We start from the raw sequence: 14,889 nt of genomic DNA on the forward strand, positions 1-14,889 counted from the left end.
ATTGTCAATAAATGTGCTTATCTGCTTATGAAGTTTATACGATTGTTGCATTATATTAATTACATTATCCTCATTACAGCCAGCTCAAGAGGACCAGGGGGACAACCAGGAATTCGATCAAGACTTTGAGGCAAAGCAAGAGGAAGGCGAAGAGCCAGCAGACTGTATAAAGGGTGACAATACTGAGGCAAAAACTTGTAAGGAGCCGAAGACCTCTTCTCAGAAGCTAGTCAAGAAATCCAGAGGCATGCGTTGCAAGGTCACCCTACTTGATGAGACCGTGTATGAGTGTGATGTGGAGGTAAATGTAGGCATTTGTGTTTCTCTCAAGCTGTTTTACTTGGACTGTATTTCAAAGCATGTATATTTATTGTGCAAATTATGTTGTACCAACAGGATATGAGTTGAAGTTATTTATCTTCGACATTTGGTTTTGTATGCTGCGTGCAATGGTGTATTGGGTTGCAAGTCGTTTTGCAGCCTGTTTCATAAGTCCCCAAAAGGCTGATCTTACACAATTTACATACAACACATAATTTTGAATTGCAGTTCCTCTCTCTCCCCCCGCCAACCTCCCCAATGGGTGAAGACCTCATTACAAATTGGAACCACTTCACCTCTCGATTCTCTACCCATTACATCCTTATGGTGGCAACAATGTGTTTTCTTCTTTTAAAACATTTCTGCTTGTCCGCACTTTTTATGAAAACATTTTCAAATCTTTTTCCATCAAAGCCGTGTTTGTCTTGGATATTTTTATTTTTTATTTTATTATTATGACTTAGTTTTGAAATAAAAAACAAACTTAAATCTTACAGCGCACGCTTCTTAGCTGACAACATTACAGACACTAAACAAAGAATGGACGGCTCAGGATTAATAATTCTATGGATAATCTGACATAACTTTGTCCATAAAATTTATAACTCCACAAGTCAATTGCTGATTCACACCAGAAATCAGGTAACTCCACCATTCCTCCATGTTGTCGTTTTTTGGCACGTATTTCCCAAGGTGTAACCTGCGTAATGGTGAGATTGCTGTACAAGCAATCATCAAATGCTTCACAGACTCAACATCGTTATTGCAATAGCGGCATAAGTTATCTGTTATTTTTCCGTCTCACTTCAGTGTCGATATCTCTTTGGTTTTGTATAAATTAAATCGCAGTCTGATGAATTGTTCTCTATGGTACCGTGAGGGAAATTTGGAGAAGTATTTTGGAAGCACACCAATTTCATGTACCGCTAGGCCGAAGTCACAAGTTGTCTTCATTTTCATGTGTTTTTCTTCGTTAATGAGCCAGTTCCATCGACGAATCTGCTTTTTTACGATTTGTAGCATCTGCAGCACTTGTTCCATGGATATATCTGCTTCCTTTAAGATCTTTAGTCATTTCTCCTCCCAGATTTTTAAAAGATCATTTTCAAAGTACAATGATTTTGTGTTTAGAATTTCATAGGGTTTCACTGTCGATTCCAGTCGCATCTTGCGCAAAGTTGTTATCGATTGCCACACAACTGTACAGTATTGTGCTTCTATACTTAACTCGTGTCGGATGGCAATCACCGAAACGCTTTGGGGAAGTTTCAACACTTTACGCCAAAATATTGCTTCTAGTTGATCCCAAAATTGTGCGTTTATGTTCCAGCCAGCTTTGCTGCTAAAAGTTATTGCCGGAACTACTTTCTGCAAGTAGAATATTAGTACCGAAGACAGTGTAAAGTTGCCAAACTTGACATGCAACTTGCCTCCTTGTACTGCACACATCTGCATTCTTGACCGCAGATCTTGCTTCCAACTCCATTCCTGAATTGATAGAATACGCTACTTAGGAATTGTCTTTAATGTATCAGTTTGTTCTGTTGGTATGTTGTTTACCTTCCAGCTGAATTTCTTAGATCGTAGTTGAAATTTTCGACCCAGGGATATTATCCTTGATTTTTGTATATTTATTTCCAACGCATTTTCGGTCAGATATCGTTGTAGGGCTAAGAGAGAAGTCTTTGTAGACCTATTTGTGTTTGGTCTAAGAGCACGATATCATCAGCATAGATTACCCAACTGATTTGTTCCCCGTTGACTTTTGGGGGGAAGTTTTTTGGTTTCATTAGGGCCTTTGGTAAATCTGAGATGTACAGTCTAAACAGGAGTGCCGCCAAACAACACCCCTGTTTAACTCCTCTTTCTGTCTGTATTTCTTCCGTTTCTTGTTTGTTTAACCTTACTCTGATTAATGTATTTGAGTATGCCATTATTGGTTGAAATAAGTCCCAAGGCTTTCAATTTGCTCCATAAGATTTTTCTATTAATGCAGTCAAAAGCCTGTTTTAGGTCAATAAACCCAGCAAACAGTTGCTTATTATTCTTCAGAGCTTCTAATTTCACTGTGTTGAGTAGCATCAGGTTTAACTCAACTCCTACTCCTTTAGTAAATCCTGTTTGTCGCTTGTCGATCACTTTTACATCTTCTGCCCATTTTACCAACTTAACTTGCAAGAATGTTGCGAACACTTTACCCATGGTGTCAAGAAGGGCGATAGGACGATAGTTAGGAGGATTGCCTCGATCGCCCTTCTTGAACACCGGCACGATCACCGCTTTCGTCCATATGTCTGGGAGTGTTTTAGATCTTGCAATAAAACAGGATCTTAATGAAGGCAGCCCATTGCATTTTGTTTTCTTTAAGTGTTACATTTGAAATGCTGTAAGGGCCTGGAGCTCTTGAATTTTTTAATTTTTGAATGGCTTTTTCTATGCCTCCTTGTGTTTCTATCACGGACAAACTCGATGCTTTCTGCGGCTGAGATGACAGGTCTGTGGGGATTTGAGTCATGAAGACGGTCAAAGTGTTTAACTCAGTCTGCTGAGTTTACTCCATTTGACATGGCAAATGTTTGCTTTAACTGGCCGGTATTTATTATTTCCCACATGTGTCGGCTATCCTTTGAGAGAATTAGCTTTAAAAAAAATTTGCTTGATCTTGATCTCGCATAGTGTTAAAGGATTAAAGCCAGTTCCGGTAACGTTGGCGTCGTTTTTTTTGTCAAGACTGCGTGATCTTTTGATTTTGTTTTCCTTATGAGTCTAAGGTCTTTTGGCAGATTTTTTTTTTTGCTTCACCAACTGTGATACTGTAGGAATATTTTGGAATTAGTAGGTTTGTTTTGTTACCGTTGGTTCTAGTTTTACATTTTTGCAACAACAGTTCGTAGTTAACTCTGATTCCATTTTTATTGTGACACTCGAAGGTGGATGTCAAATTTATTATTTGAGGTACATTTATTCGAAGTCTATTGTTTCCATTATTTATTGCAAGAGTTGAAGTGTATCTGGCAGGGCTGTCTTCTGGGGGCCGCCGCCAGTAAAGCACTAACGGGTCGTGGTCACTTTTCACTGTTTTTTCAGTTGTTAATTTAACAATTTTACTTAACAAGTTTCTAGAGGTCCAGATGTAATTGAGTGTCTTAGTAATGGCGCCTCTGTGCCATGTTTTTGCAGCTGGGATGCCTCCTTCAATACAGCCATTTAACATAACACACTGTCTCAAGGCCATCTCATCTGACCACTGTTGGCCACGATTTGTCCAAGTTTCTGACCTATTATGTTCTATTGAGGTGATTAGCTGATTAGCTTCATTAAACCATGAGAAGTTTAGATCACTGCAGATTAAGAAAAATGGATCTTCAAGGATCAATAAGCCGTTGTCAATTTCTTTGGTTACAGAAGAGATTAATTAATTTTGTTAAATCATAGCTGGGTTCCAATATAGATTTATTATGATTAACTGTTTTGGTTTTAATGAATTCAAGTTGCTTTGTTCTAGAATCGTAACTTGTGTAAATAGATTTGGCACTTTCCATTTGTTGTTATGTTTGACCATTGTTATTAGTCCTGAGTATGGTCGCCCAAATACATTTTTTCCCGTGGCATTTTGGTATATTGAGTAGCCGTCACGAGTTGGAATTGTGCGCATCCATGTCTCTTGAAGACAGATTATGAATTGGTTATCATTTATCGGAGTGTCATCTTGAAAAAGATGGGCGAATCCTCAGGTGTTCCAAGACATCAGCAGATGCATGCCATTAATCGCTTCCTTTTTTTGCTAATTGTTATTTTGCGGCTTTGCCTTATGTCGGGTGGCGTGCGAATTAGATGCCATTTGCTGCGGTTTCATGGTTGGTTCCAGTGAATCATTAAATCGCTTCCATAGGTCTAGCCTTCGTTGGTCATGTGAAGTGTGCGTTGTTTGCAGTTGTTCATTCGCGGCATGCCTTTCTTCAGTGTCGATATGTAATTTCACGTCAAATCCAAAAAATAGCAGGTCATCCTTGGCTTCTATTATGGATTTTACACCAAATTTTGATCTCATGTGTCGTATCACCCAGTCTGAACGGCTTTCCGATTTGTACTCGATGGTCGCAATGTCATCTCATTTTATGGTACGGAGGGCAGGAATGCTATGCAAAAGCTTAATTATATTATTCCCGTTTAGGTTAACCTCACTTTTTTCTTCTAGGATGTTCTCCAGTTGTATTTTCCACACTTCATTTTTTTAAGTTGACTCTTTGCCTTTTAGCAAAGTTAGTTGTTGAGCGTTCTTCTTGTAGCGATTGAACTTTTGTTTGTCTGGGATTTAATTTTAAAGAGATCTGTTAGCTTGTGCGTGTACTAACTTTTTTTGTTTTCTGCTCCAGTTCTTTCATTTTTTCTGATTTCTCATTCCCTCTCTCTGATATGATTGAATTGTCTACATTTAGATGGACTGTGGATGACCTTTTTTGACTTTTTTGATCTTTCGGCCGTATTTCTTGTCGGTCTTGTTTTGTGTCGCCCGGTTTTTCGATTTTGACAACAATTTCCGCTTCTCAACGAAGTAGGTTGAAAATTCGCATAAGTCGATCGAATTCTCAGAGTTTGTCGCCTTAGACTCCTCAGCATCTAATCTTGGTCTTTTGTTTGATTTTGAAGTGAATGATGGCACAACTGTCTCCGATTGCTCGACAGCCAATTGTGTGGGTTTTTTCATCGCCTTGTCATTGCGATCAAACAGACCAATCCGAGGCGGAGTGGTAAGATTTCGGATAAACTTTTTCGCATTATTGGACCGAACTCTTTTAGCTGGTGGTTTTCTGTTACTTTTTCGAGTGGACTCATTTGATTTTCGTTTTGCAATGGTGGACAAATCGGTTGGTTTCAATATCGATAAGGCAGCTCCAGTGAAGATTCCAAAGGAGGCTTTGTTTATTGTAGTCGATTTTGCTTGACTCATTATGCTCGGTTTTTCTTTCTCCTTTTCCGCCGGTGTTACAGTTTTCAATTCAACGGCTCTTGATTCCTTTGTTGTACTGGAGCACCTGTTCCATCTTTCTCTTGCGGTGTTCTGGCATCTTGGCCAGGTTGTTCCTCTATACGTTGTGTGTGCTGGGTATCTTCATTACCCACCTTTTGCGCAACTGATGTTATAGATTTCTTGCCCGACGAAATGTGGTATGCCTGTCCTGTAGTGTTAACAACCAATAGAGGTGTTGCACTAGGTAACAGGTTCGATTTCAGTGACTCTCCTTGCCCGTGGCACATGTAAGGATTACATGCTTGTCGGGTGGATACATTGTGCCTCATCCACTTCGTACATTTGATAACAGCTTGAACTAAATCTGTCTTTTCACATGCTTCATGCTTTCTCGTTTAAACAGGATTGCCATTTTCTCGATATTTCTGTTTCGTAATCCATTCTTTGCGTGAGATTTTCCGTGAATTTTTCCAGAGTCAGCAACTTGTTGTTGATCGTTGCTAGTAATGAGCTTTGATCTTGCATTGTGTCATGTATTGTCTCATAGAGCTTCATGAACGGTAGCAAAGCAATTGAGGATGCCGCAAGTACATTGTTATGAATCTGGACACTAGCAGCTATTGACAGATTTTCTTTTAGCTCTTTTTTTGGTTTGTCCGGTTGGTGACGGTGTTTGCGGACCGACTGTTCTATTAACAGTCTTATTGATTTCTTGTAGCACATTTTTAGATTTCGGAGTTGCTCCAACTCTCGGTTCCGCTTGTTGATTGATAATTTGTGATCTAGAGTTTAAATATGACATCATTTGCCTCGGCAATGACTCATGGATCAGACTATGAGCCGTGTTTTCTTTCAAAGGTGGATGGATCGTTTGTATCGGCTTCTCTTTTGTCTTTGAAGTGTTCGCGTATTTCTGAATATAACTTGCTTCCATGCGTTCTTGTATACGTGCGTAATCGGCTTTTAGCTGTTCGCCTTGCATGCAGCGACATCAAATTTGGTGGTGTATGGCAATGTGAGTGGAGTTTTTGTGGCAGCAGCTTTTGAGGCAGAATTTCCACTGACAAATTTTTGTCTTGATATAGTTATGTTTCCGTTTTCTTCTCCGGCTTCCAGTTAGTTTTGATTGTTTCTTGGGGGCAAATTAGACAGTTGAGGGGTTATGGACACCTCTGAGTCAATGCGACACTCCAACTCCCGAGTTACCCCGGATGCTTCATTATCTCCAGGTCGTATTGATTCGGTCGCCACATGCAGGCGAGAATATTTGGATACAACAGGTGTTGAATGGCTAATTACTGGAGTGAGTCGGTCTGCTGCTGCCATTTTTATATTATCTTTGATAACTGCGTTTGTAATATCCGTGATGTCGAAATCAAAAGGCGTTTCCAGCGCGTCAACATCAGCAGAGGAGGTCCCTGAAATGGTTGCACATTTTGCTGGGGAAAAACGCTGCTTTCTGCATTGTTGACACATTCTATTATAACCCTGAGGACACTTTTGACATGGCTTGCATTAACAGTTACGTTGTAATTAGTTCCTTGAACCTCGTGTTCTTGTGTTAAAAACAATCATACTAAAGAGGCTAATGAGGGGATCTGGCAAGCCATGTAAGCTGGATCTACCATTTTCTTCGTAATGTCAGTTTCAGTGTTGGGCATTGATGCGCTTACCTCCAGCGTCAGGTCAATTTGATTTTCGAGTCGCCACCGTTACTGCAATAATTTATGCCGCGTTTGGGGACCTTGTGAGCATTGATCGTCACTCTGTGTGGTGCGTTTCATACTCGCAGGTATCAAATGTACACTTTGCTCTACACTGCTTCCTGGAGCAGACTGAACTGAACTCCACGCAGGGAGTTTGTTTAAGTAGGATGGCTTTGAAATTAAAGGTGCAGACGCACTGATAGATCCACGTTGCTGCAGCTCCTCACAGAAATATTCGCCCAGCAGGAAACGGGAAGCAGACTGAACTCTGCTTCGAACTCCGCGTCTTGGATATAGGTTCCAATATGGAAATGGAAGCATGCAGTTTTCTGCTTCAGAATTGGGAAGTGTATGCAGGTTGCGGTTAACTCCCATGGATTTTTCTTTAAACACATTTTGTGCGATTCTTCTGGACCCTTGTTCATGGCAGACAACTTCTTGTTTACTGTTTAAGGTAACGTGTTTCAATTGTCTTGCATTTTACTAATGCCCGTCTTGGCAAAGTTTACTTTGAAGCTGCTGAGTCTTAAGGGACCAAGATTCTTGACAGCTGCAGTGGTGGGTGATGACCTAAATGCAGACTGCTTCTTCAGCACCTAATCACTGATTGTTCTTACTGGTATATCCTGTTCCCCTTTTGCTAGATTCAGTAAAAATAAAAGCCGGTTCCCAAACATAGCTTCACTATCAGATCCCATATGTTTTTCCGGTATACACATGTATCCATCCCCTCTCTTACTGCCCTTCAACCGGTCAACCAGACCTGTCTCAATTATAGCTGTTTTGGGGGTGGGAGGGTTTGATTCTGTTTTTCCTCTAGTCCACTGGCTGCCCCTCCAGCTTTTTTGTGCCAATTTATGTCTGTGGTTTAGAACCAGTCATTTCCTGTGCGGACCACATTTGTTTGGTAAACCTATACATGTTGTCTTCAGTGCCTTAGGCTTTGGAATAATTGACCAGTTAACTCCTCTGCCATTCCTTTTAGGTTCAGCTCTAAAAGAGCAGGCCACGCCTTTATGGGGAAATCTCCAAAACCAAACCTCCTGTGGTTTAAGAGCAGCATAGTGCACAACCACCACCAGAGGAAGGCAGCCTCTAGCAGGTTTATAAACCCTGGTGATTGACTCCTTCCAGTTATTTCATTATTACGGATCCTCCAGTCAAAGGCTTTGACAGCAACTGTACTTGAAGGCTTAATGTTCCTCTTGTTGGACTTAATTGTTCCAGAGCATGAACCAAGACCTGTTAGTTTTCTTCGAGGATCTCTGTTAAGACACTTACCGACATATTTACACTCCCATACGAGATGTGGGCTGTACCTACTTGGTTTCCTCCCGGTTCTACACTGTCTGAGATGGCAACTTTTGATAAGAGCCTGCCTACTTCTGGTGTCGGTTGTCTGACAACCATCAACGTTACAAATTGGTTCGTTCTTTCCTTGGACTCAGGGTCCCTTTAATTTGCCCACACAGCGCACTCGCTGTCATGGGCAACTAGAAGGTACATGTGGAACTGTTATGACATTGTATACAATTTTTGATCGGTATACAGTGCTCTTTTGGGGGCTTGTTTAGAGTGAACCATTGGTATTGCTGGTCTCCTTCCTAATTGACCCCAAGGTCCTTGCCACCTACTTCAGAGGCTGTGGCTTTCTACTCCATACACCTGGGATATAGCCTCAATGCTGACTCTTATGTGCATGACAAGGTCTGAATGGTCTTAAACCTGGACAATCCATTGCTGCAGAAGCAGGGATCCAAGTCCTGGTACAAGAAATTAGATGTGCATACCCCAATCTAGGAGCTGTGCTCAGTATTGCATTGGAATTGTGGAAGAAGCATTTCTCATTATTTGCCAATAAGGAACTACAGAGCGGAAAGGTCACTTTACAGGAGACTGCCTCACCGCCCATCTGCCAGCTCAAGCGCAGTATGGCATCTCCTTGGAATCTCTCCGGTCAAAAATACAAGTGTCCCTGTATCACTCAAGAAGGGGTTTCCTCTGGCTTCTCTGGGTGAGGATTGGCATTTTAATATTGTGTGGTAAGTAAGTATAGCTTTGGGCACTAGGCTTGGACTCCACTTGCACTTCACTCTGGGTATTTTTGGCTTTGTTCAGTTTTGCTTGAGCTGCAAGGTTGCCGGTGGTTGAGGTGTTGCCCACACCTCGTGTCTTATCTGGAATGTGCATTTGCCAGTTTACCTTGAGCTTAAGATCCTACTGGCAAACTACTCACCAACTGTGGTACAAAAAGAGCATTCAGTTTGTAGGGTTACAAACCGCAAAATGCAGACACAGAGGTGGGGACCGCGAATTGAAGCTCAGACAACCAGAAGCACGACTAATTTGCAGATTCAGTTGCGTTACAAAGGGTCTGAATTCTGACCACAAACTGAATGTTTTCCTATAAATCATATAATGTAACATCCCAAAAACGGTGAAAATGAAATGTGAATTGTTACTCGGAATGTTCATAGATGGATTATGAATGGATTGGCCCTGGTCAAGTATAAATATGTCACGGCTCCAAAAACAATGTGTAAACGGAATGACGAGCACGACCCATAAAAAAGGGACTGTTTAGGAACTGACAGAGACACTGGGACCCCTCTTTGGCATGTTTGGCCATAGAGAACTCCCGACATGGTACAATCCCAATAGTTACAAATATTGTGCTAATAACCTTAGACCATGGATAGAAGGCTCCTTAGTTAGCAAGGACTACGACTCAGACGAACCTAGACAGATTAATTCAATAAATTCCCCAATCCAATAACACGCATGCGCAAAAGAATATTCACAATACAAGGCTGACTGCGCATGCCCGGTGCAAACTACATTAATGCTCAAATACTACGACTGGCGACCAGCGATATTCGCCCAGGGCGCAGGAGTAACTCAACCTTGTCTAACACACAATGGGAATCCACAACCTAACATAGTAACAGACCACCCTCCCGTAATAGTAGGACAGCCCGGGGAGACAAAACGAATGACAGTGCATGCGAAATAGGAATAGTGCCCAGTCACAATGACTTGCGAGTACTTGATGTGCACGACCAGGAGACTAGCGTCCGCTTCCCAATTCGGGAACTCCAGACATATAAAACATACACGCTAGTAGCATCATATGGAAACAGAACACCGAAAGGAGTGCAGCATATCCCAAGACCTGACCGACCCTACAAAGGGCCACCCATGGGTAATGACAGGAAACTGAGACCATGCAATCGCAGAAACACTCTAAAGAATATTAGCTTTGATAAAGACCTGGAGGGGTCGAAACACGTCGGCTGACCACAACAATAATATTAAAGATCAAAACTCAACATTATAAACTTTTATATCAGTCTTTAATGATCTTAAGCGCAAGGTAACTGGGCACATACACATCTTGTGCAGTACCCTCACAACAACAGCTACCTAACTTCTGTTCTTTGCACTGACTTCTTAGTCAACCAGTGAATACCGGTTCTAGGAAGTGCTTCCATAGACTGCTCCACCCGTCTACTATGACAAGCTGCTTCAGGGGGATGATCAATGAAGTTCTGCCACAAGTGATACTCCACGAACAACAACCTCCTGTTTAGAGAATTACAAGGTGATCTTCCACTGGATAGGCAGGCCACCTTCAAATGTGGCCTCATTCCGTTTCGCCTCCTGTCTCGAGAAATTCTATCCATCTAACTCTAGTGGCCTGGGAAGTGTGTCTGGGCATATATGTGACGGCATGCTTAATTGATGGCCACTTAGTTTACCCAGATTGTTCAGGATAGGTTCCTAGATCTACCTTTTGACGACTGAGTTGTTTCGCCAAAGCACATTAGAGGAATCTGTAAAAGACATCCACCCTTAACTGTCAACCATAAAGCGGTCCTCCATAAGTCCAACCGTAAGCCCTTTTAGACATGCTTCTTCTACCTTTATCTTTCAGGAACCCTTGAAGATTGGAGTCATGGAGGAAGTTCATATTCCGAAGAGAGCCCTATGGTTCTACACGAGGGGAAGCCGCATGCCCATAAGAAACAGGGAGGCTGGCACACGTTGTTCAATCCCAACCTTTTCGAACTTTATCTTCCCACAGGGAAACTCATTAAGCTGACCCAGATTTGCTCTCGGGAGTGGGGGGAGAGAGGGTTGTGGGGAGATTGCTTTAAATCTGTGGAGCTGATTTGGCATTTCCATAGTACGTTTCTACATTTGTCACTGGTAGGTAAGCATTATCTATACTGTGTCCTACCCTTTGGCCTCAGTGTGGCTCCCATAGTCTTTACCAAACCTATGGTACTGGTAGCAGCCTATCTCCACCTGGTAGGAATGTTTAACTACAAATATTTAGATGACTGGCTCATTCGGGTATCTTTGGTGGAAGTGCCAGGGCCTTCCTGCAGTCCCCAGTCCCCCCTTTGTTCGAGCTGGTGCTGTCTGTCAACTGGAAGAAGTCTAAATTCATTCCAACCCAGAAAATCGTCTGGGTACTTATGGGACTCTCAAAAAGCCCATTTTGTTCCCAGGGAGGAGAAAGTGAATGACGTCAGACTATCTTCCATTTCATGTCCTGGTCTCAGATGTCACCTTGGTGATTTGTGTGCATCCTTGGTCTTCTAGCTTTGTGTGCCCTAACTGTCCCACAATCCAGATTCAAAATGCAGAGGAAATATCCAGCTTTGCCCTCCAAACTCCTGGGACAAGCTGCAGGACAGTCCAATGGCAAACGTTATTATTCAGTCTTCGATCCCCAAAGACCGCCACATGTAAAGCCACTGAAGTGGCAATTTCTGACCCCATTCTAATGGGGTGCCCTTTTCACTCACCCTTGGACTTTGACAAACTTTTCCTTAATGACGGGGTGCAACCCTTTCAAAACCCTAAGGCCTCATGTCTTGTATTTTTTGTGCTGAAGGACTTTCTCCTAGTCAATTTAAGGAAACCTGTGTGCAACATAAGCAAACAGGGAGGCGCAAGATCACCTCCCTTGTGCAGACTGTCCATGGAAATCTTGGAATGGGCGCTAGAGCACAGACACTTCATGAAAGCTGTGCACCCTGTCTATCAGGACAACGTGGAAATTGACAGACTGTTTTAGACCAAGCATCGATGGATCGAAGATTCAACCTCTGGTGCTTCCTCAAATCTTACAACATTGTGGCGAGGCAGGGGAGCGAGGGCTGGTCCACCACAGTGTATGTTTCTGACTCAAAACAAACAAGTTCAACATTTTCACTTCACAGTTGTTCCTCGTTGCTGGGTATCTCGTAGATGACCTCTCATTGTATGGGAGGCATGATCGCATACAACTTTCTCTCTGTTTTCCTGTTTTACAAGGCAATGCTCTCATAGAAAGTGTCTCTAGGGACATCCCTGATTCTTGTGATGCTTCACTGCCTGGCTTGGTTCTGGTTCTTGGACCTCCAGAACGTTGCTTTTCAACCATAGTCCCAGATTTTTTACTGACCACACTACTGCAATGTTTTTATTCAAACAAGCAGTGCAGGACCAAATTTCACTCCTTGTCATCTAGCCAACCGGCCTTTGGTGTGCTGATTCCGAATCACATTTGTACGTGCAGTGTCGCATATTAGAGGGTAGCATTTGGCAGCAGATGCTTTATGGATGTTTTTCACTGCCCCTTTGTGTGGAATAAAGATCAAACTGACACTTTTCTCAATATTCTGGAAATCAGGTTTAGCTCAAGTAGCTATGATTGCGGCTCTGAACCACCAACAGACATATGAAGTATTCTCCCTATCTGAAGTGTGATTTTACTAGAGACAACCATGTAGGGTTATTCGCCTGCTCACTTTATTGTGTGCATGTGCTAAACCCCGCCACCAACTTATGCGCAGCTGCTAGTGCTTGTGATCTTGTTAAATGACACACATCTCTGCTGGCCAGAGCTATAAAGTGGGGCTGGCATTTTAGAATAGAGTGGCTCTGTCATGGCAGATGCCTGATTCAACCATGGCTCCCTTCCTTTGGTGGGTGGAATGGTTCCTTTCTTTGCTTCTTTTTACTGGTGTTCAAGACTCTGATAGACTCATCTATTTGCACATTCTGATAAGTTGTAGATTGCAGTCTGCTTTGTGAGTTGATTGATTGCGCATGTCTTCCCTCTCCGGACAGGCTTCCTGCTCAGGAGCTACATGAAACCCTTGATAGCCCAGCATTTCTGAAATCTGTGATCCTTGGGCATGTGAGTGGCCTTACAAGAGAGATTGGGCATGGAATACTCCCTGGGGTTTCTATGTATACCACCTGTGCGGTTGGCATCACAGTGGATGAACTCCCCTGATCTCCCAGGTACTTCTCACCCCATTTTCCAGCCTAGGAGATGGGACTTCACTTTAAAGGGAGGATGTAAATGAAGCAGTCCTTCAAACACCCAGTTCCTCTGTGGAATCTACATATATGGGAAGCTGTTCACGCCCTTGGAACACTCCTATCCTCTTTCATAAGAGAAGAAAGGTTCAAAGGAATGTTTCTATTGTTTATGTGCAGGTCTTGACCAAATTCCTTCTGAACCATGAGATTGTCTGTTTAGTTTTTCAGCCAAGACCTTGCTCTTAAGCTGAGGAGACCTTACATTTGTAGGAATCTTACTTGGAAAGATCTGAAACACTTGGACTATCATTTTCTACCCTGCCAATAAACCTGAAAGCAATGATGGCAAGATGGTTTCTTGTGTCTCCAAAGCTTACACAAGTACAACTCTCAGAGTTCCTCAGAGATTTCATGCTGTGCCATCACAGAAAAGGCTGCATCTTTGGCACTCCAAATACTTGTTTCCGGAGCAGACATGTGTTTTGCAATCACTTGGGATCCTCCTTGTGCTTTCCTAAGCTTTTCTTTCACCATGCATCTTCCAGGAAAGATGCAACATTTGGCTAGGAAGTTTTATGCAACCTTTTTTCCCAATCCTTTCTGGGCATATGAGGTCCCTCCAGTAGGATTGATAGAGCACACATAAGAGTCAAATATAATTTATGAATGTTTACGGATGGGGTTGAATAAACTCAATGAAGAAATGGCTTTCATTTGAATACTTTAAAAAAAAATGTATTGACATTTTCAGCATAACCTGACAACTCCCATTTCAAACCCCCCATCACCCTCTTCCCCATCCCCCCAGAGGACAGCTGAGTTCACCCCTATTTCTTTCCCACATCTTGCTTCAAAGACTTCCTTCTAGAGTCACTCCCAAGAAAGGACAGGACAACATCCTAATCTGATCCAAATGTTTGCAGGTCTCCCTGCACAGAATATGTCACTCGTTCAAGGGCAACAAAGTGCCAGACCTTGGACAGCCATTCTTGATCTGCGGACACCGCTTTGCTTTTCCATTTGTATGCCACACTTGTTAATAATGCTATGGTGAGGATAGTATAGGCCTTCTTTTGAGCCTTAGTAGACAAGTCATCTAAAATGTTCCCTAGCCCTAACATGGCCTCACCAATGTCTTTATAGGCTTGTGTACCAAATATACTTGACATAGCGGATCATACATAGTCCCAGAAGGACTGCACTTTACCACACTCCCTCCATATGTGTTCCCATGTTCCCAGTGAGTGTCGCCTTCTCCAGCATTTATTTGAAACCATTGGGTAACATTTATTGAGCCGTATCGGGGTAAGGTGCCACTGTACCATGACCTTAAACCACACTTCCCTTATTTGCACTGCCCTAGTCAATATGGGAATATCCCCCTACAGGTGTTGACATCTATTCCCCCTCTATATCTTGTCCCAGGGCATCCTCCCAATTTATCATATATGACCACCTCACTGCTACCCTGGAAGTGGAAAATCTTATAAAGGTCAGCCACCATTTGTGACTCTCCCATATTGATCGTTGCATATTTTTCAAAGGGGGTGAGATCTCTGACCACAGCCC

At 42.5% G+C, this 14,889-nt stretch overlaps 1 protein-coding gene across 11 annotated transcripts in view; it reads left to right on the forward strand.

The window, feature by feature from the left end:
• The window catches only part of EPB41 (erythrocyte membrane protein band 4.1), a 2,030,480-nt gene that overhangs the window by 462,201 nt on the left and 1,553,390 nt on the right, over positions 1 to 14,889 (forward strand). For all 11 annotated transcript variants that reach the window (XM_069622988.1, XM_069622989.1, XM_069622987.1 and 8 more), the window contains exon 3: positions 80 to 301. In XM_069622988.1, coding sequence (XP_069479089.1) covers positions 80 to 301 — 222 coding nt within the window. The remainder of the gene's footprint in view (positions 1 to 79; positions 302 to 14,889) is intronic.

The sequence above is a fragment of the Ambystoma mexicanum genome, chromosome 11, assembly GCF_040938575.1.
Source record: "Ambystoma mexicanum isolate Mex_15411 chromosome 11, UKY_AmexF1_1, whole genome shotgun sequence".
Lineage (NCBI taxonomy): Eukaryota > Metazoa > Chordata > Amphibia > Caudata > Ambystomatidae > Ambystoma > Ambystoma mexicanum.